General features: G+C 44.3%; 5 protein-coding genes across 5 annotated transcripts; 4 read left to right on the top strand and 1 right to left on the bottom strand.

Moving 5' to 3' along the window:
• Positions 1 to 6,910: 6,910 nt before the first annotated feature.
• On the top strand, positions 6,911 to 8,410 carry CTRU02_204401 (transposase; the record flags this gene model as incomplete). Its single annotated transcript, XM_070204374.1, has 2 exons — positions 6,911 to 7,057; positions 7,103 to 8,410. The coding sequence occupies 2 exons, from the start codon at positions 6,911 to 6,913 to the stop codon at positions 8,408 to 8,410; spliced, it is 1,455 nt and encodes a 484-aa protein (XP_070062137.1).
• Positions 8,411 to 9,829: 1,419 nt separating this feature from the next.
• Positions 9,830 to 10,770, top strand: CTRU02_204402 (uncharacterized protein; the record flags this gene model as incomplete). Its single annotated transcript, XM_070204375.1, has 6 exons — positions 9,830 to 9,889; positions 9,944 to 10,073; positions 10,122 to 10,177; positions 10,233 to 10,331; positions 10,394 to 10,663; positions 10,723 to 10,770. 6 exons carry the CDS (start codon positions 9,830 to 9,832, stop codon positions 10,768 to 10,770), a joined length of 663 nt encoding a protein of 220 aa, XP_070062138.1.
• Positions 10,771 to 14,206: 3,436 nt separating this feature from the next.
• Positions 14,207 to 14,974, top strand: CTRU02_204403 (short-chain dehydrogenase; the record flags this gene model as incomplete). The annotated part of the gene is made up of 1 exon (XM_036732616.1): positions 14,207 to 14,974. One exon carries the CDS (start codon positions 14,207 to 14,209, stop codon positions 14,972 to 14,974), a length of 768 nt encoding a protein of 255 aa, XP_036575593.1.
• Positions 14,975 to 20,798: 5,824 nt separating this feature from the next.
• Positions 20,799 to 21,610, top strand: CTRU02_204405 (glycoside hydrolase family 12 protein; the record flags this gene model as incomplete). Its single annotated transcript, XM_036732618.1, has 2 exons — positions 20,799 to 21,133; positions 21,211 to 21,610. The coding sequence occupies 2 exons, from the start codon at positions 20,799 to 20,801 to the stop codon at positions 21,608 to 21,610; spliced, it is 735 nt and encodes a 244-aa protein (XP_036575594.1).
• Positions 21,611 to 21,843: 233 nt separating this feature from the next.
• On the bottom strand, positions 21,844 to 24,320 carry CTRU02_204404 (uncharacterized protein; the record flags this gene model as incomplete). Its single annotated transcript, XM_036732617.1, has 2 exons — positions 21,844 to 24,056; positions 24,128 to 24,320. 2 exons carry the CDS (start codon positions 24,318 to 24,320, stop codon positions 21,844 to 21,846), a joined length of 2,406 nt encoding a protein of 801 aa, XP_036575595.1.

Consider the following 24,320-nt stretch of genomic DNA (forward strand, 5'->3'; position numbering starts at 1 on the left):
TCGAACGATTCGAAAAAAGCCTATACGTCGTAACGTTTACTTATTATAGCGTTAGCTAAGTAAGTAGAAGCCTTTCTTTAGTCTTATCTAAACCTTATCGCTAATAGAGAATCTAACGTCTAAGTGCTTTTTATTATAGCGTTCCTTTCTTAGCAAGTTCGCTATATCGATTAAAGCCGTTGCCTTGTCTTAGTATATCTTTCTTATAACGTCGATAGACTTAGTTAAAACGTTTTTTTCCGCGATAACGTCGAGAGTACTTCGAGGCTTAAATCCGTATACGACCTTATTAGGAGATCTCCCGATCGTTACGGTATACGAGTTGTTAAGGTTATATTATAGCGCTAGGAGAATCTCTAGCTATAAGGTTTCTAAGTACTTTGAAAGCTAGAATCGGATCGTAATTTCCGCTATTTAGTTTATTCTCTTACTCTAGCCGTTAGTCTATAAGTAGTAGGCTATCGATAAGAATAGTTTTACTCCGAAAGTACGGAATATCGCAGTCTAGATAGCTAAGATAAACTTAAGGTCTCTATTACTAATAATATGACGTAGAAGTCCCTAGTTAGCTAGTTAGAAGGCTTTAATAAAGACTATTACTTACTCCTTAGCTCTATATATAGTATAGCTTAGTAGAAGTATAACTTTCTTTAAGAATTTATCTATTATAAGCGTAAGTATATTAAACTACTTAAATCTAAGTAATGCTTATAGACTTTTTTATACTTCTACTTTTAGTAAATTAGTAATAAAGTCGATTATTATGATATCGAAAGGGATTCTTACGACTAAAATCGGCTATAGGCTACCTAGCAGTCTCTACTAGTCGACTTAGTTTTCCTTATATCTTAGGTAGTAGGCGATATATCGCTTTACTACCGATTGCTTATTTCGTATCTAGAAGCTAGCTAGCTTTGCTAGTATATAGTTTACGCCGAAATAATGCTTTTAATCGTAGGCAAGGCTAAGAACTTCTATAACGGCTTTATATAGGATATATAGCCTTTTTATCTTATTATACGTATGGTAGAATAGGAAGCCTATTTTTAATAGTTACTATAGGGAGATTCGACGACGAATTAGCATACGCCCTTCGTTCTAAGCGCGATTTTCCTCGTCGTCTACCTCCTTAGGTAGCTACTACTTATTACTACTTTCTTATTATCTCGTAAGTTACTAGATAAGTTTTCTATACTTTAGGTCGGCTTCGTAATTTTTAACGATAGTCTTAGCAAAGTCTTTGCTTATCTTAATTATAAACCCGCCTAGTTCTCTTAGCCGTTTATCGTCTTCTAAGTTAAAAGCTACGATATTCTTATCGTCGTAGATATTTATAAGTATATCGCTTTCTTCGAATAAGTCTGCTCTACCTATTGCTACTAGTAACGGTAGACGCGAGAAAGCATTAGGTATAACGTTAAGTTTCCTTAAGACGTAGGTAACGTTAAGGTTAAATTAAGAGAAGTAGTTAGTAATACTTACTAACCGAAGATTTGCTTTATTAAGATCTATTATTCTTAACGATATATAAGTAAGAATTCCTTTTATAGCTATATAGTCTATAAGGATCTATACTAGGTTCCTATTTAATTATACTAGTTTCCTAAGTTTCCTTACTACCTATACTATTACTATTACCTCTACTTTAGTTGCAAAGTATTACTTCTTTATTAAGGATATTACTTTTAAGAGAAATAGTACTAGTTAGATATGCTTTTATAGGATGTCTTTTCTAGGAATTCCTACGCCGTCCTAGGTAATATCTATCTAGAATACTATAAGCCTAAATCCTCCCTTATAAGCGTCGATCTTAAAGAATAAAGGTTTTTCTAGGTTATAATAGTATCTTACAACCTAGTCGTAGAGATTTTTTTATAACGTTTCCTATACTTCCGTTTCTTCTAGCGTTAGCTTAAAAGTCGTATGTTAGAACCGTTTAGTTCTTATAGCCTTATTAAGGCCTATTAGCAACTAGTCTTCCTTATATAGGATTGCAGCTAGCTTAGTTTTCCTTTTGTTAAGGGGGGCTGCGATTACGTCGTACTATAGAATATCTTTTCGAAGCTATCCTGCTATTCCGAGGTATCTCTCGAGATTACTAAGGTTTTTTAAGAAACTAAGGTTTTTAAATACGGCGATTCGATCGTCCGTTCTATATATCCCTTATCCGTCTACGATATAGCCGAGGAGTTTTACTAAGGAGAAGCTAGCGAACAATTTCTTTGCTACTATATTAAGTCTGTTATTATTAATAATATTAAGGATTATTTTAATATGCTTTAGGTAGCTTTCGTCGGTATTACTAAAGATAACGATATCGTCGATATACGCTTAAACAAAGTATTTATAGTCTTAGAAGATATAATTTATAAATTGTTAAGCATAGGCTAGCAAGTTCTTAAATCTTATAAATACTACGTTCGAAATCTTGATGCTACGGGGACTTATTACTACTATCTTATTACGGTATTTCGAATAGATAGGTAGTTAGTAAAAAAACCTAGTAGCGTCGAAGAAGGTTATTCTTTTCTTACTACGAATCGCGTTTATTATATTATCTTAGTCTAGTAAGGGGTAAACGTCTAGGACTGCTAGGCGGTTAAGTAGGCGTAAGTCTATAACTATTCTAGGTTTTCTTACAGTCTCTGTTTATCGCTATATAATAAAAAGAGGATAGGCAATCGGAATTAGCTTGCCGTTAGCCTAATCTATCTTTCCCTTAGCGTAAAGTTGCTTATAGGTTTCGTCTAAAACTACGAAGTCTTCGAAACTAAGTAGATATACCTTTATATTAGTTTTTTAGTTCTACTATCCGTTAATAAGGTCGATTCGTATATATTCCTCGTCGGGGAGTAGTATAATACCTTTATTATAATAGATATTATACCTATCGAGGATTTTCTATAGTTGTTATACGAATTCCTTATCGAAGTTATATATCTCGACGCTATGCTTGCTAAGAATTACTAGCATGTCGTCTAGTTTAGAGATTCCGTAGTCTAGTATCTTGTCTATCTATAGTTTAGTACTTCCTTCTAAGGTACTTTCCTCGTTAGTTATGTTAAATATTACGTTATCTTGCTTATTTTTAGCTTCGAGGTTGCTAAGCAAGATACTCGTATCCCTTAGTAGTTGTTTCGTAAGGTAACCGATACGGTAGCCTTTAGGGATTTATATTTCTAAATTTCCTTTATTATAGATAAGAAATAGCGCTAGGGTTGCGAGATCTACTATGCTATAGATCGCTCCCTTATATATTAGGTAGAAGTACTAGGTTTTGCTCCCGTCGTTACTATCCCTTAGTAGAAGGCTATATCGTCCCGGGACGAAGACTTAACTTTTCCGTAGAATTATTACTACGTAGGCGTTTTCTACGCGCCTAGCAGGTAGCGTCTGCCGTCGATACTTAACAAGCGCCTTTATATTAAATACGGATCGAAACTTAATAACAGACTTATTAAAGTCTACGACAAGACCGTATTCCTTATAGAAGGGGGTACCGAGCAATAGGTTTGCTTTAAGCATATTAATAACCTTTGCTATAATAATAACGTATACGTTTACGTCTATCTCGCTTATTTTACTAAGGACGTAGAAGTTAAATATTACTTCTTTTATAACTTAGAAAGTAAAATCTACGGCGTTTATTTTCCTTAGTTCGATCGCTTAAAAAGACGATTTGTAAGCAAATCGTATAACCTAGGACTTTTTAACTAGTATAGTTAAAGCTCCTATATCGATATATACTTTGTCTAGTTTGCTATTATCGTCGGCTTTGACGTAGAGTCGAAGGTATATTCTTTTCAAAGGTATACCGCGCTTATTCGGTTTTGTCTAAGCGTCGATAATTTAGCCTAGTACTAACTTTAGTAACTCTCTGATTTCGTAGTTTTTCATAGCTACTCCAGCAAAGTCGCTACGCGGCTCCGTCTAAGGCTTTGTTTAATACGCTATCGTAACTACTATTACTTCCTCTTATATTTAAGGAGATAGGGGAGGGATTTCTGCTTTAGAAGTAGTTGCCTCGTGGGCGCGGAAGGCAACGTTACTAGTCTATCCTATATAGGCTACCTCTTCCTCTTATAGTTATATTATTAAAACTTTTACGACGTCTTTGAGGATATACCCGTAATCGACGAGGTAATTAATTATATCTTTATCTAATTCGTCTTCTTATACGAACTTAGCATTGTTAAATAGTTAACCCGGACGGTTATACTAAGTAAATCGCCTTAAGTTTAGGAACTTCTACTATGCGTTTTAAGGTTTATAGTCTTTCTAGTTTTATTATTTCTAGTTAGGTTACGTTTTCTTTTATTACTATTAAGGCTAGTTACGTTATAGCTAGGGAAAATCGTATTTCTCTTAGTTTTTATTATTCTAGGCTAGGCGTAGTTCTCCTTATAAAGCGTTATCCTTACTATCTAAGGCGGTTATATAAAGAACCTTGATTAGGGTTTATAAGTATCTTCGAATAACTTTGCGTTTTTCCTCGGCAAGTCTAAGATAGCTCTCGACTATATTATTAAGCGTTAGTTTGTAAAGAAATCGTTATAAAGATAGGTCTAAAGCGTTATAGAATATCGTAAGTAGTTACTACTAAGGCGTTAACGATCCTAACTATACTCTACTATATTTAAAGTAGTCTTAGGCGAATAATCGGATATCCTTATTACTACCGATCTTTTCTATAGTAAACTTATTAGATACTACTTATTAGATTACTTCTATCTAGGTTAGCCTGAATTAGGCTTTTAATCCCTTCTATAAGCCGAACTATCCCTAGGCTTTATACTAGTTCCTTTCTATAAGCCTAAGGTAATATTCCTACTAGCTAAATGCTTTGTCTTTAAGTAGGCTTTGCTATTTTCTAAAGACCTTGTCTCGAGCGTAAGGATTAACGATCTTAGCTTCGATTGCTAAAAGCTATAGGTCTACGTCTCGGTAGTATAGTATCTCTCGGTCGTAGAATATAAGCTCCTTACTATACTTACTATCGGCGTCAGGCTAGAATACTCCGTATCGTTACTAAATGTTCGTTATAGCTACGAATCTCCTCCCTAGGTTTAGTAGTTCCGATCCTAGCGTTACTATGCCTAACAGCCTTCCGAACGCGTTTATTAGCATTACCTCAAACTACTACTATATTTAAGGGGGTAGTAAAGTCTAGAAGGATAGAAATCCTATTACTATTAGGTATAGTATCTACCCCTAAGGGGGAAGGTATCCTCCTATGCCGGGGGGTATATATTGCTATTAAGGATTCTATCCCTAGCTTAGTATAAATTATATTCCCTCCGATAAGGTCTTTATAACTTATGCCTCCGTTTTTAGAAGAATAACCTCGGCTTATAACGGTTTCGTATATTATTATTAATTTAATAGTCTTGCTTACTAAAAAGTTTGTTAAGGTTAGCTTACGGTTATATCCGATACTACTAACTATAGCTTTTAAAGGTCTTCGTAATTCCCCTTGTATTAGCTATGCTTAAGTAGTACCTTAGGAGGTTATTACCCTTGCTATTAAAGCTATGTTAGTAGCGTTATTAGCGTTAGTTCGGTAGTTTCGTTATTTCTTATAGGTTACTTGCTTTTCGTAATATCTAACTCTTCTAAGCTTGGTTCTCCGAATTATCCTTAAAGGTCCTAGAGTTTTTAAGCATAGATAATCGCCTTAGCAATGCTATTTACTACTTTGTTATAGTCGTAATTCTCTATCCTTTAGCTATCTTCGAGTTGCGTTACCTAAGTCTAAGTTCTATCGTCGTATCTAACGTCGATTTGGCTAATATTTATATTCTACGTAATAAACGCTATAATACTTATATATACTCGGAAGGAGTCTGAAATTCTTATTATTTTAGGATTATCAAGATATATCTCCTAATATCGTAGGAGACGTTTTGCTATCTTGCGATAACCGTTATTTAACCTCGGGTTATTTACGTAACTTATCGTATAAGTCTATGTTAGCTACGTCGAGGTATAGGTTATGATTTTAAGCAAGTAGGCTTGTAGGGTATTTCCTTCGAGATTCTCCGCGATATATCGCGGTTAAATCAAGAGAAAAAAATTAATCGAAATTAAGTTATGCTACTACTTATTATAGTTCTTCCTACTAGCACGTAGCTATAATAGGCAGAGGTCGGAACCGTAATAAGAATAAAGATATAAATAGAATAGTATAGAAGTCAAATAAACGGTTACAAGGTAATAAATAACGATAAATTGATAAACGTAGGTATAAGCAGTTAGTCTTGTATTAAGTTAGTCTACTAACGATGATGCTGTCGAGGGCGTCTCTTATACGGGTACGGCTAGTACGTGAGATATCACGTACCCCTGATGACTGTTTATAGAACTGTGACAAGTAGACTTGCTTCTAAGTATATTATAAATAGTAGTATAACTATGCTTTTAATCCTTATCTTAGGTAAGTATATAAATCGTATTAGCTACCTTATTCTATATAGGATAGGTAGCGCCTTTCGATATAAAATACTTATACGTATTAGGAAGTTAGTCTTTAAAAAAGTTAAAAAGGAAAATAGTAAGGAAAAAGTCTAGTAGACGATTATAAATAGTCTTAATACGCTTTCTAAGGTAGTAATAGCGATTAAAGGCATTATAAAAAGTCTTATAATTATTAATAATAACGTACATGATAAGCGAGTGAGACAGACAAGCGAGTGAGACAGTAAACCGCGACCGTCGCACCTTGACGCGACCGGCACCTTTTCCTCTACAATAAATCATGGAATCAGCTAGTATTGAAAGAAGGTTACAAATTGCCCTTCAAGCAATGAGAAATGACCCAAAACTTAGTGCTCGGGCCGCAGGTGCACTCTATACAGTCAGTCACGCAACATTAAGCCGGCGACTAAAGGGAATAGTCTCACGACGCGACAGCATGCCTAATTCACGGAATTTATCAGATTTAGAAGAGAAGACAATAGTTGAGTATATTCTCGACCTAGATGCGCGATCATTTCCTCCCCGGCTGAGTGGTGTGGAAGAAATGGCCAATCGACTTCTCGCAGAGCGCGACGCGCCTCCAGTTGGGAAGCGCTGGGCTTCTAATTTCGTCAAGCGACAACCATAGCTTAGGACGCGTTTCTTTCGCAAGTATGACTATAAGAGAGCTCAATGCGAAGATCCAGAGGTGATTCGTGGCTGGTTTTCGCTTGTGAAGAATACAATTGCGAAGTATGGTATTGCTGATGCTGATATCTACAACTTTGATGAGACCGGCTTTATGATGGGCGTTATTGCTTCTGGAATGGTTGTTACAAGTGCTGAAAGGCGTTCAAATACGAAGATGACACAGCCTGGCAATAGGGAATGGGTTACAGTTATCCAGGCTATTAATTCCCAAGGGGAGAGCATCCCGCCATACATCATCGTTGCAGGCCAGTATCACCTCTCAAGCTGGTATACAGAAACCTCTCTTCCGGGCGATTGGGCTATTGCAACGTCTGAAAATGGATGGACAACAAACGAGAGAGGTATTGACTGGATCAGACACTTCGACATTTATACAAAACCACGTACGTCTGGGAAATATCGCCTCCTCGTTGTTGATGGTCATGAAAGTCACCACTCCGCAGCCTTCGAGCTCTTTTGTCAAGAAAACAACATTATTACACTGTGCATGCCGGCTCACTCGTCTCATCTACTTCAACCCTTAGATGTTGGTTGTTTTCAGCCGTTAAAGAATGCCTACGGTCGGCAAATTGAGAATAAGATGCGGCGAGGCACAACCCATATCTCGAAGGAAGATTTCTTTGCAGCATTTCACGAAGCTTTTAAGCAGTCTTTTACGAGGAAAAATATCCAGGGAGGTTTCCGAGGAGCTGGACTTGTCCCTTTGAATGCAGAAAGTGTTCTCTCAAAGCTGGATGTAAAGTTCCGAACGCCAACGCCTGAGGAGGGGGTCCCTCAGACACCAGACCCTTGGATCTCTAGGACGCCGAGCAACCCAAGCGAAGCAAGATCACAGTCTACTTTTATTAAGAGTCGAATCTCACGCCACCGAAGCAGCTCTCCAGCATCAATTTATAGTGCTGTGAGTAAGCTAGCCAGAGGGACAGAAGGACTAGGGCATCGGGTAGCATTACTAGAGTCAGAGGTTCAAATCCTTCGAGAGGAGAATGCAATATTAAGTCGGCGTCGAAGGGCTAAGAAAACACGTCTACAGAAAGGAGGAAGTCTTACTATATCTACTGGAGAGGATATACAGTCGCAAAGAGAGGCAGACACGCAACTACAAGAGGAAACGCGACGGAGTAGTGGTCGCAAAGTGAGGTCTGAGACGACTCATCGTCGGTGTGGCGTATGCGGGAATACAGGCCACAACGCGAGAACATGTCAATTTATTGAGGAAACATCCGAAGAACAGGAATCCGAGTAGTATTAATCAATCTAAGATTTCTTGTTATAGATTTCGATATTATTGTCGCGAAGGTCTGGTTTACTGTCTCACTCGCTTGTCTGTCTCACTCGCTTATCATGTACGTTAGTCTTAGTAAACTTATTAATAAAGGTAGCTATAGCGTCTTATAAGATTCTTAGAATATACTTCTTAAGCGTTTATTATAATTCGTAAAGGTTTTTATCATTAACCTAACCTACTATATAGAGTCTATTAAGAACCGATTCGCTAGCATTTATAAAAAGACTATATATAACGTTATAGTTCTTTCTCTATTCCTCTATAGCGATAAGGTTAGCAAGGCGAAAGACGTTAGTCTCGAGGAATATCTCGAAGTCGTATCTTTGTAAGGTTGTTATAATAAGTATATGCTATATATTCTAGTTAGATTTACCTTTTAAGTAAGGAAGAAGCGTAAAAATAGTCTTAAAGTCGTTTTAAGATATCTTAAAGTAAAAGTAAGGGTATTATAATAATACGGAATAGACTTATAGTTATACCTTGATTATAAGTATTTCTCTAAAGCCATAGCTTTAAAAGCATATCTATATATTAGATAGCTTACCTTTGCTACTACCTATATATACTATTAGAAAAGGAAAGTATTAATAAGTAAATAATACTAAAGAAGTATAAATATTATATAGGAGGGAGAATCTTACGTAAGAATATAAGAAATAAGTAGAATTATAAGATCTAACTATAGAAATATAGTAAATCGAAAGGAAGAATAAATACTTATAAAAGATATAAGAAACTAATAAGCTAGTTTAAAAAACTAAAGCTAAAATAGTTAAATTCTCGTAAGAATAAGGAAATCAAAGTAAAAGTATAGTTATAACTAAAAGGTCTATTGTTTTAGTAGAATTCCGTAGTATTTATAAAAACTAGTAGGTTATAGTAGTCGGTCGTATGCTACGTGATATTCGTACGCGCTAGGTAGCTAATATCGCGTTAGAAAGTAAAATTCGTTAGCAAAGAGGAAAGAAAGCAAAAAAATCGCATAGAAAGGTAAATAAAGCGAATAAAATCGCAAAAATTCGTAAATCAATAGAAAATTAATAGACAAGTAGAATAATAGGTAAAACGACGTTATTCCGAAAGAATAACGCTAGGCTCATAACCTATAGGCGAGAACCGGCACAGAACGCTCAGAATGGGAAAAGTAGTGTTGTTGGTGGAAGAACTAACTAACTGGCTAGAGGGCTGTGGAGGCTGGCTAAGACCAGTGGTGGCGGCCGTCAGCCCACGTGACGGGCCGGCGAGGCCTGCCACCCACAACATCATCGGCTTCACTTAATTCCATGGTGGAACGTATTACTAAGTTCCTTTGTCAAATCTGCGCTGGCGTACGCTTCGCATCCCCTCCGCTTATGAACCAAGAAAGAAATCTTGCAAATGCCGACTGCTGCCGCCTCCGCCTCTATGGGCCGCAAGCGCCCTGCTTCGTATTCCACTGTATATGCTCACTGGTTTTTTTGAACCCTACGCCACAAGCTCACTCGCTATTAGGCCCCCAAGAACAAGAAGCTCAAGACCAAATCCAGGGTCGACCGCGGCGAGACACGCCCGGCACCTTGTCCCACTTGCGTCCGGCGCCTCGCCCGCGATCCTGACGCTGAGTTATGCGCCGACCAGCTGAGTACGACACCTACCAGCCGCTTGCGCGACCTGCTAACCCGCATACCAGGCTCAGGCACTCGCTGTGCCCAGTGCGCCGACAGCAGCCACTCTTGTCCTGGGCCTGTATGAATCCTGTTCATTAGCACCTCACTGTTCGCGTGTTGCTCATACAATCTAGATTGACGATAATATCATGCCATACTACTATGAGCTTGTAGCTACTGCTGCGGCCTATAACAACGTGACTACCAGCACTGCTATAGAGGAGGCTGATGCTGTGAGCGCATTTCACCTGCTCGCTAGCTGCTCATGCGCTGCGCTGTTGCTGATTGGTTATAGCTCGAGGCCGCCTACCGCATCGCCGCCGGTAATGCAGGGCGTGTCTTGCGGACTTACGGGTCCGGTGCCTCTGCTGTTCCCCCGCGTGCTCCGCCCGCGTCCAATGTTCCCGCGACCCCTTCTCAACCACCGGAGCCCCCAGGGCCTGCGTCCGCGCCCTCGCCTACCGCTGACTCCACTACTGCCCCCGTGCAGGTTACGTTGCTCGGCCCCGCTCACGCGGAACGCTTCGTCTCAGCGTTCGAGGCCATGTCTCGCGCAGTGGTCTCTGTATGTTTTGATTGCTAATATTCTCACTAGCGGCTCGTTTGCTGATCTTGGTCTTCTAGTATCTTGCTGTCCAGGAGCGCATTGCTGAGGAGCAGGCTAACGAGTGAAACGGCGAGGAAGATAAGTAGGGTGAACCATGGCTCCCATACCGTCCCAATCGCCTGGATCCTGCTCGTGTGTGCCCCGGCCTTCTGACCACTGAACATATGGTTTACAGGCCTGTAACGGCCGCGTGTCTCCAAAGAAGACCCGCAGACCGAACATCTAAGAAACGCGCTGGAGAGTTGACCCGTAGTTGTAGCGCAGAGTCAGGACAACTCACTGCGGCACAAAGCAATAACTTCGGCAATGATGCGCCTGCATCGTTATTCCTGTTCTGCACTGTGTAGCCACGTCGGCCAGCACCCAGCAGATTGGATCGTAGCACTAGTAGTATGGTCTATGCTCATCATCGCTGCAGGCTTCTATGCTGGATTGCTGGAGTAGTTGTCAAGGCTCAGTACAACACCTAATGAGGAAGGGCATAGGAAAAGTGGCAGCAGAAGGGTTCGAGGGCATAGCAGGTCTGTTAATGTGAAGCCCCAAGCCGGTGCGCAGAAGGCTGTCTTTTAATTAGCAGCAAAAACACCGCAGATAGCATCAACACAACTCGTACACTCTTGCTTTTAGACCATCAAATGAGAATTCAACTTCAAAGCTTTTTCGTCTGTTTCTTCAGGCTGGGTCTGCGAATACCAACCTCTATCGAAAGACAATGTTTCTTTTGTTTTTGGGCCCGCGGTTGCGAGTTGACGGTTCGCCCCCCCATGGCTACCAATGAGCTGGGTGGTTGTGTAATTTGGGTGTGTTGTTGTTCGTAGACAGCCGTGATTCCAGCCTGTTTCACAAGATATGATTGACCGTCATCTGGAAAAAAGAAATCAAGAGCTCACTGTGTGTTCTCATCCGCTAGGCTGTACTTGAATCTTAGCATAGCAGTGTCGCTATCTAGCTGGAAGCAACTGACCTGTGGGATAATTGTCAATAAAGTTTCCGATGAAGATTTAAGAAACAACTTCAGTCAGTTGTCTTCAATGCTGATCAGGACGCATAGCCACTGTTGATCGAGTCCGAGCAGAGAATTGTAGGCTAAAAGAAATAACTGAGGTAATAGAGTTACATGCTGCCAGACCTTCGCAAATCAATTGAGCAATGATGTATTGATTTATAAATCAAGTCTGCTAGCTATAAACAGTAACATATTCCGTGCGAGTATATAACCGTCCCTCTTGGTCTTTTCCTCCAAAGGTGATGTGTCTTCTACACTCACGGCCCTTATCGCCACTAATTTCAAGCCTGTGGTTGATCAAAACAGTACTTATGCGACTGCTTCCTAGTGGAAACGCTTCGCTTTTACGCCCATAGTTAAGAAATTTCAAACTGTTGGTAAAGGTTTGCCCTCTTTCCTCTAACAAAATTCCATGCTCGATCTCAATGATACGTTTCGCAACTTGATACAATGTCGCAGACTCGAACAACCCCTCCTTCCAAGTGCCTAGCTGCGTCATGCACTCCAAGCCCTGTAATCGTATATCGAGTTTGCGACACTTGGAAACAACGTAAAATAGATCCGGCAGCAAACCATTGTCGAATTTAAAGAAACTGAAGTTGTACCGGGATCCATCTGGCCGTCGCATCATAGCTCGTAGCTGTATTGCCTTCCTAGTCAAGTCTACAACACGCTGGAAGGCGGGAATACGTGAATCAAACCAAGCCTCGCTATATTGATGGCTATACCCGAAATTGATCTTTGTGACTTCCCACTTTATACGCATAGTGGAAATGGCATAGCTGTCTGCAATGGTTATGGAATAGTTGCTTTCCAATGTATTGGCTTGATGATACCACTTCTCCAACATAATTTCGAGTTGGTGCCGTTGAACATGATTATCGCTGAACATGTTATTCAACACGCGGGACATGAGACTATCCAGCATAGCTTCAGCCGCAGCTATGCAATCAACTGTTGAAGTTGTCGACGCATCGAACCCAATTAGTGTAGGCATACACATTGACTTAGCACCGCCATACAGAGGAATAAGACTCAGCCGACGATATATTGGCACAAGATGTTTCTCCACCCAGGATGGGTAACTCGAATGGTTGAGGATCTCAATCCCATGTCGAATGTGACAGACGGCAGTGTCCACGTTTCCTTGCAAGTACTCGATGCAAATAAACAGGACGCAAAGAAGCAGAACCGATTGCTTGTCGTTCACAGTTGCTATTTCTTTGACTGCAGCATTGTAATGACGAAGGGCGAAAACGTTTTGCGGTATTTTCCGAGGGTCCCGACAATAGTCCTCATAAAGAGCGCCAATAGCGAGGACTGCATGGCGCACCACAGGCTGAAAATGACTGAATTGCATAACCAAGTCTGTCCAGAAGTGTGAATACACTAAGCCTGACAGTTCTGGGCCAACAACAGCTCTGAAGTAATGGAAGGCCTGTCCTTCCTTGGGGTCACGAGCAACCAGTTGAGTAGGTCGGTATCTTGATATGTTTGGGTTCTCATAATCACACACCCGTTGTGCGGCAACACATCGCCTGCAAGAGGGCTTGGCCTCGTCACACTTAATCTTCCGAGTCCTGTAAAGGTAAGAATAATGTTATCACAGTGTACTAGTCGGCAAACCCCATACACTGGGGTGGTTTTCAGGCTCTTACTTGCAAGTCCGGCATCCAGTCCGAACATGTGCACTACCAATTGATAACATCTCTTGAACAGAGTTTCCTTGCGTAAGTTTACGTGGGGCAGTTCCGAAGCGGCTGCATAGATCGATGATACTTGAAGAAAATGGAATCTTTCTTTTTTTAATGGCAACAACTTTGGATGCGGATTTTATCACTATCCTACGGAAGACGTGTCGTCCCGAACCAGGTCAGTCAAAGGCTCAAGAGTTTGAGGTTTCCTTTAAGGTGGGACGTGTTGTGGGGCAGTCCCGAGCTGACAGCGAATCATTAGACAAAGACAAAACCTAGTCTCATCTCATTCAAGACTTAATTACTAGCCTATTGGTCGGAGTTTGTCTATTAAGTGCGACAAAGTCTGATGGATCGCGTCTCCTCTTGTTTCCTAATTATAAGAGCTTCGCTACTCAATGCTAGCCCTTTTTTATCTAGCCGTGATTGCCAATATTCTAGATAAAGTATGGCTTAAGTGCATGCGTCGGTAGGTAGTACATTGAGAGTAAAGTATACCCGACTTAACTCAACTCCCCCGTTTTTCCCCCCCATTTTGTTCATCGCAAACGGCACTTGTAGACACGCCGACTCGCTAAGACTCGGGATGATAATCTTCCCGTGTATTTGTAACAATGATAGCTGTATACGAGGGTTGGCTGTCGATTTGCTTGACGGCTCCTCGTGGCAGTTTGTCTACCTGCCCAACAAACATTCTATTTAAGCTGGGCCGACACTCTGTGTTGCTTATCAGAGTTCCTCGAGTCCTTATCTCATTACCTTTTCTTTCCTCTCAATAGTCATTCAAAACTGCCTGGCAACATGTCCAAACAGATAATTCTGATCACTGGTGCAAACCGTGGCATTGGCAACGGCCTTGTCGCTGTATTTCTCCAGCAACCCGATACGACTGTAATTGCCGCTGTTCGTGATCCAACCCATATATCTTCAACACAGCTCCTGGATCTTCCCGCATCTTCAACATCTCGCGTCATAGTTATTCAACTCGATTCGGCTGATGAGTCGGGAGCTTCTGCTGCCGTTGAAATTCTTCAAAATAAACACTCCATTAATTCCTTGGACGTGGTCATTGCGAACGCCGGGATTAAACACTCGGGAAAGCCTGTCGTGGACAACCTCATAGACACGGTCAAAGAACATTTTGCCGTGAATACCCTCGGCCCGTTGCTGCTCTACCAAGCCACCGCACCACTTCTTAAGACGAGCACCAGTGGCTGTCCAAAGTTCATTGCCATCTCATCCAACACAGGCAGTATTGCCGGTATGGATATAATGGCCGGCCTTTCTGACACCAGTCCTTATGGTGGTAGCAAAGCGGCATTGAATTGGTTCATGAGAAGAATCCATTTTGATGAGGACTGGCTCACTAGCTTTGTCCTCAATCCAGGCTTTGTCATGACCGATATGGTTATGGAGACTATGAAGGATTATCCAGTGAACCCCCAGGACCTGGGTGCCATCACGGTAGAAGAGAGTGCCAAGGGGCTGATGGAGAGAGTTCAGTCTGCTACTAGAAAAGACGTCGGTGGTACTTTTCTCAACTTTGATGGCCAGAAGATTCCATGGTGAAGAAGGCTTGTTGGACTATGTCAAGTAAGGTCCAGGATTCAGAGGCTTTCAAATAGGTGAAGGCAGATGAGAAAGAAAGAGACGCAAATTTCAATGTAACTTTTGTTTCTCATTTACGCGTTCAATGATGGAATCTGCCTTCGTCATAGTAAATGAACGATAGTAAGGCTTATGTCACATTTTACCAAGTGACCGTAAAAGTTTTTGTTTGGACATACAGGATTCATCGCTTGTCCATGTTTGTCCTTAGGTAACTTTGCTCTTGAAACCCGGAACAGCTTCATGTTAGAGTTCCAGCAACTTACATAGCCAAACAACATTTAAATTTAGTTCTGCTATATGTATAAGTTTTATCTGTCGTAATGTTAAGAACACATTGAAGGGTCGCGGATGGTAGTGGTCATAGTATCAACCTTTTGCCCCCAACTGGGAAAGTGTGCTGTGATTGAATCGAGACAACAAAAACAACGATCACCGTTCCTGAAGGCAGAGAGTCTTAGGTGCTGGTGAGAAGCCATAAAATAGCATCATCAAGAGCGTCTGTGGTGAAATGTCGCCAGGACTTCACATATCTATGATGAAGGATAGTCTCTGCATACAGAACATATTTGCTTGTAACACTATAAGGTCCACGTTGAACGGTTTCCGTATAATAGCACCTGAAATTCATTCTAGTTTAAAATTTTAACTTGCAATAAACTCGACAATGTGTGAAATGGCAGTTAGTTGTATCATTCACTTAAAAAACGTTGTTGATGGCTCTACTACTTTGACAGTGATAGTAGCCGGGAAATCTGGGACGAAGGGCTCGTTCTTAAATTTGCCGATGTTCTTTTGCACAACCATTCATTTTTACCCTCCTGAAGCCTTTAGACGGAACGAAGTGTACGAAACGTATGATTTAGCTATACGCCAAAAACCTAGTGAAAGCTTTTTGCTAACGGCAATGTCCATTTCAAATACTTGAAGTCAAGCGGTTTCTCAGACTGACATACGGTAGAAAAGGAACAAGGAACCATACGGTAATGGGTTTGTAATCCTGAATGTGCCAACAGGTCATGTAACGGAGCGATTAGTCCACTCGCCACTTTGAGGTATGCTATCTCTATCTCACAAAGCCTGTGTAACAATACTTTGTTCTAAATATCTACTAAATTCCACTGAATTCTTCTAGTTAAATCTATTTTATTAGGCTATTTACGGAGGTACGCCATTCTCACGATCTTGTTCCGTCCTTCTGATTTTTCATAAGCGTCGAGCTGTCGTAAACCACTATACCTCATTTAGTCCACCTAATATAAGAGAAAATAAACCAGATAATTAATATCATGTTTTTCATAATCTTAAGTCTTTTGTCTAAGTTTTCCGTACGATTATGACGCAGGAGGCGCAAGCGAAGAGCAGAGGTCTTCACTTTTGCAGGTGGCTGGTTCCCCTCAAGTCTCAGCCCAGCACCTGTCAAACGAGAGGCTTGACACGAGGTTTTTGTTACCAGTCTAAGCCTATTGAAAGTGCCTCAATGGCGTTTCAAGGTCTCCACTGACATTCCTGTACAAACTTTACAACTTCTACAGCTACAGAGACGGGGAGTGGGGAGCGGCGAAGTCCGCCAATACGCATCTACAAATCGACTTAGAAATACCCACAAGCAACAACTAGGAAATCCGCGGTCCACTACGCTTCTAGGCTGCCATAAAATATACTAGTAGGAAAGGAGTCTGGGTCTTCCCCCTGATCAATGAGTTTGGGCTGAACCCCAACGAGAGGTTTAGGTCTAAGTAGTTCAGCTGGTCCACAAACTCAGGTACCCGCCTTGATATCAGTGCACTCATCCGCCATGATAGAGATCTCGATCCAGGGGGTTATCCTGTGTCGTCTTCCAGCTATGGGGCGCTAATGCACCAATCGCAAAAACTTTTCACCAGAGATTCTAAAACGAGAACAAGGCCGTTAACCTTTTGGGGAATCCGCGAAGAAACACGAAGATCTCAGCTCATGTGGGGGCTGAAAACCAGTAACCACTGAGGAAAACCAAGTTGTCGCAAAATCCAAGACAGAGGAAGGGGGGGGGGGGGGTTGAAAATTCTTTCCATTCCCAAAACAAGATGCACACCATTGACACACACACATGTGCAACATTCCCCGGATCACATCTGCCTGCATACCCTAGCGCCGCCCTCTTTGCCTCGTCCCTGGGGGCAATGAACCTAACCACCAGACGTAGTCGTTCCTGTCCCAATGCGTCCACCTGCAGTCGCGACAGAGACATGCATGTGGCGCTCGTCTAGACAATGAGTCCGTCAGTTAAGCCATTATGCAAACCTGACGTGAAGATTAGAGGAAGATAACTTGCATGGAGGGGACCCTTCGATATACAGGTACCAAGCCTCATTTTGTGTCCTATCCGAAGGAAAAGCAGCTAGGAAAGTTCAAAGATCGGCATTAGATACATGTCAGGTGAACAAGCATTACCTATCCGTTGTTCATTCATATTTGCCATTCAACTGGACAAAGTCTTTCATGAAACTCCCCCTGGAGGCGTTGTTAGACAGTACATTCTTCCCACAAGGTAGACGCGTGGTCTAAAGCTCTCATAACAACGCCTAGCCCCGTGGAAAACAATGGGAACAAGCTGGACAAGAAAACTAGTAAAACTTTGCAAGTGCCTCTTCCGACACACATGGGGCCATGCTGTCTCGACCCCAGTCTGTAATGAGCCCAAATCACTCACAGCAGGATTGTCAAGATAGAGAAACTCAACCAAGCCTAGCTCGATTGGAAAGCCAAGCAACCTAGCTTCACACTCGTTGTTGGTCTTCTCCTCGTTCCCGCCAATGCGTTTCTACCCGCTCCATTCCCTGTTAAGCTCGTTCCTCGACTTGTCCAATCTAAGCCTGGCCTAGACATGCCGCAAAATCCGTCCCGGCCGGTATGCATCAAGTGTCTCAGCTTGTCTTTTCTCAACCCCTGTCACAGTGCGACTTCACTTACACCACCCTTATCTTTCCTCATAGCCTTCTCAACCTTTCCCACTCAATCTGGTTTTTCTACTGCACATTGTATGGTCCCAAACACGTGGAACCTCTTTACTACTAGAACCCCTGTCCAACGCTGATCGGGAGCGCACGCCAGATGAGACAGCGCAGTGTTGAGTTGCTCTCAGGGATTCACAACAACTCAAATTCCATTCCTCGGGAACTTGAGTCCACCTCCGAACTACAACAACCCTCCAAGTGTCGATAAACGAGACAAGCAAGGGTAGTCGTTTCACACGCCCCGTTACCATCAAAAGCAATGTATTCGGATTTAAGTTGAGCCAGTTTTCTCGGCTGCGCTAGTTATTCAGACCCCTAGTACGTGTCAGTCCACCTTACTCCCAACCATCACCACCGTCGCCTCTTGGCACCTTGGGCCCTTTTTTGCGACGCGTTCACGTTACCCCACTGGGGTGCCAGGCACAGAGCATGCCAGCAGTTCAGGGTCAGAAAGGACGAAGGAGAAGGCTAGGCACGTAACTGAGACAGCTGCCAGGTTCAGGACCGATCGTCCCGTAGTGTGGAAAAGGTACCAGATGCCCTCCGTTCTGCCTTCATGGCCCCCGAGAGGGGTCAATGTTCGTTGGAAGCCCTCCAAGTGGCACAATCTAACACATCTGTTAAATCATGCACATTCAAAATCTCATGTGGGAAAACCGCTGACCACGCGAGGCAACATTGCAGATACGAAGAAAAAAGAGCGGGAGGAGGAGGAGGAAAAACGAAGAAACAGAATGGCAAAACTATCTATCACTTTTAGGGGGGCCAGACGCGGGTGATAGCGTGTGGAAAAACCAAATAACACAAAGCTGCTCAGTTCTCAAATCTCGCGAGTGCGCCAGCTGGGGCTGTGGAAGCGTGGGGGAAGGGGAGGGGAGAGGAAAAACCAAAATTCTCAGCAATGCTCAATTCTCACATTCTCACAACCCGTTGAACAGTTTTCTGTCAAGAGTTCTTGGTTTTTCCTGTTCAAACGGGGCTAAGCGGAAGACTTGGCTAGTATTCAGGCCTTCTTTCCCCGCGGAGGCTTCGTGCTAGACGCGGCTGAGGTGAGCTGAAAGCCAGCCATGGCGTTAGGATGCCGACATCGAACCGTTTTAACTTTGTTCATTTAGCTCGTTTGGCAATTTTTGTTGTCAAAGAATCCGATGCCACGTTTTGCTTGTTCTTCAGCTGAAGTCGAAAACATTTAGTGCTGAGAAATGACCTAGGCAGGGATTTCGACTCGTTGGACAGAATTGAACAGCTCGAAGACAGCCTCACATTTTGCCCGGATCAACGAGAATGATATGGATGCCACTTTCCAAGTATAATTTATGAAAAGCAGGTTTATGTAACATTGAGAACAATTAGGCCCATGCCGCCAAAACTCGCCACCGAGACGCATTACTGTTTCTGATTGTCGCTGGGGGCAAGCTGAGATGTGGAGAACAACCAGCAGCAACATCCAGCAAAAGAGTGTAGCCAAAGAAGGTCGGTTAAACGACCATCTGCACAAGTGGGAGTATGCATCTACGGCTACGGACGTATCTTTAGCTCACGCATCGGTGCACCGTGCACTCCGTCCTAGAACTTCTGCCGATCCACATCAGTTAGCGCTGCTCATGCTCTCCCATTGCCATTGTTATGAGACGATTCTCACGCACGTATTCTGTGAATGAGTATGTCATTCCCTTAGGTGACAAAACAGCAGAAGAGAGATGGGACTTAACCAAACCCCAATGGGAGCATTGACCCCTTCGCGTTTCTCTTAGATTAACGGCCGCCTTCATTCCCGCCAATCGCGACCCGTTGATCCCGCCGCTACCTCGGAGATCCGGGGGCGGATGCGGCAGTAAACCCCGCATTTACCGGTAGTCTTATTTCCAGTACCAGGGCAACAAAACTCCCACACAAGGCCTTTTTCGGGGGTCGGAAGCTGGGCAATCTCGGCAGTATGCTGCACAGTTTAAAGTTCCTATGCAGTGTCCGAACCAAGCATGCTATCTTGACTTCATGGGAGGCGAGGTTCCTATTCCTCATAGTGTGCTCACTATCAACATCCAATGCTGACTGAATTTTTTTGAAATTGTGTTGAAATTGGCTTCTTAATCCCGACCAGGTTAATCACTGGCAGTCACAATGAAGCACCGTCTAGTCGTCATTTTGTTCATGGGTCCTGGTCTCTTCCACGTAACCGGGTTTACCTGATTCGTGGTTTCCATAACCCCCCGAGGTAATACACCCCCCGGCTTGCGATTACCGACAACAGCATGGAGAGCTTGGTCTCCAAGTGCCGCCAATGGCAGACCATATCCGCGATATTTCTGATGTAACCACGGCACCAAACTGTACCTAACAGTGACGTTAGATCAGGAGAGGGTATGATCATCGTCGTAACGGGTAAAAGAACCTGGATGCCCCACGAAGCCATAAAGCTCTCGTGACGTCCCCTTCCGTAGCAATTGCGGAAGGTCGGCCGTCTCGCCAAAGAGAGTTTTTGATTCTTTTGACTATTCGTGCGGATGTATCGTCAAACTCCACACGGGCAAACTAGAATGCGAATGAATGACCCCACGGGGAAATAGACGAACAGTAAAAATGGATAGTTATTCGTCGGCGGGGTAAGAGCATGAACTTGTAAACCCATGAGGTCAAAAACGAGCAATATATAAACGTTGATCGCCATCGATCATCAAAATCTGTAGCCCCAAAGTTATCGAATACGCTTATCTGATCTGCCTCATCACGGTTCCTGGTTCTGGCCCCGCATAGTTCTACAACCCTGCTTTACACGGTAGTCCGTCATCATGAAGTTCTCTGCTATTTTCGCTCTCATGCCCCTGGCTGTCCTTGCGACGCCAACACCTACCATCGAGAAGCGAGCGACTACCTTCTGTGACCAGTGGGGCTCTGCTACCACGGGTACCTACATCGTCTACAACAACCTCTGGGGTGCCTCCTCCGGCACCGGCAGCCAATGCACCACCTTGACCGGACTGTCTGGCAGCAACCTGCAATGGTCTACTACATGGTCATGGTCTGGCGGCCAGTACAACGTCAAGTCGTACGCCAACGCTGTTGTCAACGTCAGCAAGAAGGCACTTAGTGCTATCAGCAGAATCCCTACGACCTGGAACTGGAGGTGAGTCTCTTTTTGTTCCTATGTTTTGCTCTATCTCCAAATCGTACCGAATATATTGGGATACTAACATGCCATAGCTACTCCGGAAGCGGCCTCGTCGCAAACGTTGCCTACGACCTGTTCACCTCATCAACAGCCTCCGGGTCCGCTCAGTACGAGATCATGATCTGGCTCGGCTCTCTCGGCGGCGCCGGCCCCATCAGTGCCACCGGCAGCACCATCGCCACCCCCAACGTTGGTGGCCGCACCTGGAACCTGTACAAGGGCACCAACGGCCAGATGACTGTCTTTAGCTTCGTCGCGCCCAGCAATGTCCAGAGCTTCAGCGGCGATCTCAAGCAGTTTGTCACATACCTCATCAACAGCCAGGGCCTCCCGTCCTCCCAGATCCTGCAGAGCATCGGTGCTGGCACCGAGCCCTTCGTCGGCTCCAATGCCAAGTTCACCACCACTGCCTACACAGCTTCTCTTGCCTAGGTGGCTTAGGTCAGCCGACCTGTTGGTTAACGTACTTGGTTGTTGGTTTCCTTTAGCCCCCTCCCACTGAGACCGATATCTGGATACGGATATAATGTCTTAGCCAACCCCCCCCTTATTTCTATGTTCATATTCTTTTTCTGGATTATTCACAACGACTTAAGACTTTGTGTCTGTGTACATAGCATGATAACCCAGAGTTAAACTTTTCTCTGCAGAGACACTGAAACCTTTTACCGCCAATAATTAGGCGTTCGATAGTGTGCCATGCTCTGCTGAGCAAAGACTTCAAGCCTCCCAGACCAGAAGCCATGCTGTGGAGGTCCGCCGGGTCTTGACGTGCCCCCAACAGCCGCCTTTTTGGCAGCTTCGTGCCCAGCCCTGCTCTCAAGACGAAATGTCTTTACCGCTTCTAGTACATCCCGCATTCCATGAAGTTCTACCGTCGTTGGCGGCTTCAGCTCAGATGGCATGATCATGGCATCCCACGCTGCATGGAACAGTAACGCCCCCACAGGAACGCCTGCCTTGATGTGTGCGGGGGTCGCGGGCCCGACTCTTGTTCGCAAGGATGAATTGGTCACTAACTTCATGTATTCATTGATTGCATGGCTGGGGCCCAGAACGCCCGGTCCGATCCAGACCTTTCGGTCAAAGGGCTGCCCGGACCAGGTATCTCGATAGCCCATGTAATCGCCCTCGATCTCGTCGTACGGGAAACGATTCAGTCGACCTGTTGACAGATCGGCCAGATGCGTGACAACAGCCTCGCGGCCTTCCGCTTGCTTTTTCGGGGGGTTTTGAGAGCGGGGCTGAGACTGCTCATTGCCAAAGAAGCTGAAACCCTCACCTTCGCCCATACTCATGAGCCCCTCGGCGTCAAGGTCGTCCGCGACCGAAAACCCTGCAGGGTCCTCGATCGGATCAGCTTCGAATTCCAGGCGGAGATGACGCAGACCGTGAAGTAGCGCAGGGCTTCGGCGAGATGTCGATTGCGACGCTTCTCTTATCGCGTGTTCCTGAATGCCCATCAGCTTGAGAAATCGCAGAATCTTCTGTATCAGGGGCCCGGCGGAGCGACGAGGTATGTTCCTCAAGGTCAGTGATGTCAATCGGGGGTTCATATCAGGCTCAAATGCCTGGGGGAAGGCCATCTCGGACCGGTCTCTGATGACGGTCTCTGCAATCCAAAGGCGCGCCATTGTCGAGAGGCCGTCAGTCTCGAGCGTCGGGATTTGAGTCACTAGCGAATGATGTATGCGCAGGACCCTGAGATTAGATGATAAGACAGGTCTGAATACGTGAGCACAGCCCATTACGCCGTAAAGTCTAACGCTCTTGAGCCAAGGAAGCTGGTGCTTCAAATCAGAGCATTGGACCGGCTGGAACAATGAACCATCGCAGGAAAACTCTTCTAGCTGGCCCTGAGAGATCCGAACCAGTCTGTCCACGCCCGCAGACGTGATCTGTGTGTCTGAGAGGTGCAGATGTGTGATCCCCGCGGGCGCATTACAGACGTCTAGATGCGGCACATCGGACCAAGCAGGTGCTCGCCGATCCATGCTTCCCGCGACTGCGGCCTTAACATGATCCACAGTGTCTCGCCTCAAGGGGGTCTTGCCATTGGCCCGAACTGCCTCGTACTCCTGCAGGTCCCGGGTCGCATCAGCAGAATAGATGGGGGCATCCACAAAGTATCGTTCCGGATGGCTAAAGGTTGCGCTCCATTCGGACTCTTGGATAGACATGAACCGCCCATGAGAGTCATTCCCGTGTCCATCAAACGTGAGCTTGCCTTCTGTCATGAACCTGGAGTGAGACCGTAAGGAAGGACTATTGAAGCACAACGCAGCAAAACTGTCGAGAATGGCGTCGGTGATGTTGTTCCCGCTCATGTCCAGGCTCCACAATGCGCCTTTGAAGGTCTGGAAGAGCTGCATGGCAAGCCCGTCGTTGATCTCCCGACGCCCTACTTTGAGGACCTTTAGGTGGGCCAAGTGGCGACGTCCGTGGGCTGCCACCAGTAGCGGCTGCAGGGAGCCTGGAAGCCCAGAAACGTCAAGGTAGGTCAGGCGTTGAAGCTTGTAGGACGTGAAAAAGGCTGACGGCAGCTGTGTTTCGCAGTGTGCCATGCTGAGCACCAACAAGTGCTGCTGGTGGTGGTGGTGGTGGTCAGGGGGTGCAGCCACCACCTCCGAAGGCGGGCTGGCGATTAGGAAGGCAGGATCGGCTTCGGCGTGACCATCCAGGAGGACAGACCGGAGGTCGGGAAATATCCTGGGGAGCCAGCGTAACGACTCCGGTAGTGTCCTGGTGCTATTGTCGGATGAGAAATGAGCAGTGTCTTTGGCGAAGTCACGGAAATCGAGGGTATTGACGAGAGCCCTCGTAGACTCCCTCAGACGTTTCGTCCGGTCGAAAGCAAACGTGAGGTACCATTCAAGATCTGGACCCCGCCAAATTGAGTTATCCTGTCAGTAATGACAAGTGTGGTGTTGTGGACTGAGACAAACGCACCGTCACTAGGATCTAGTCCCAACCGGCGAACGGTAACCAACGGGTCACTCCAGAGGCGGGGTGCGAAGGTGGCGTAAAAACGTCTATTCACAGAACAAAGATTGGCGAAGTCTTTGCATTGAACGTATGGGGCTACCAGCTCGAGCCAGTCGAGCCTGCTGATAGCATCCTGATACGATGGCAATTCAGCCAT

Source organism: Colletotrichum truncatum (genome assembly GCF_014235925.2).
Source record: "Colletotrichum truncatum strain CMES1059 chromosome Unknown Contig_0002, whole genome shotgun sequence".
NCBI lineage: Eukaryota > Fungi > Ascomycota > Sordariomycetes > Glomerellales > Glomerellaceae > Colletotrichum > Colletotrichum truncatum.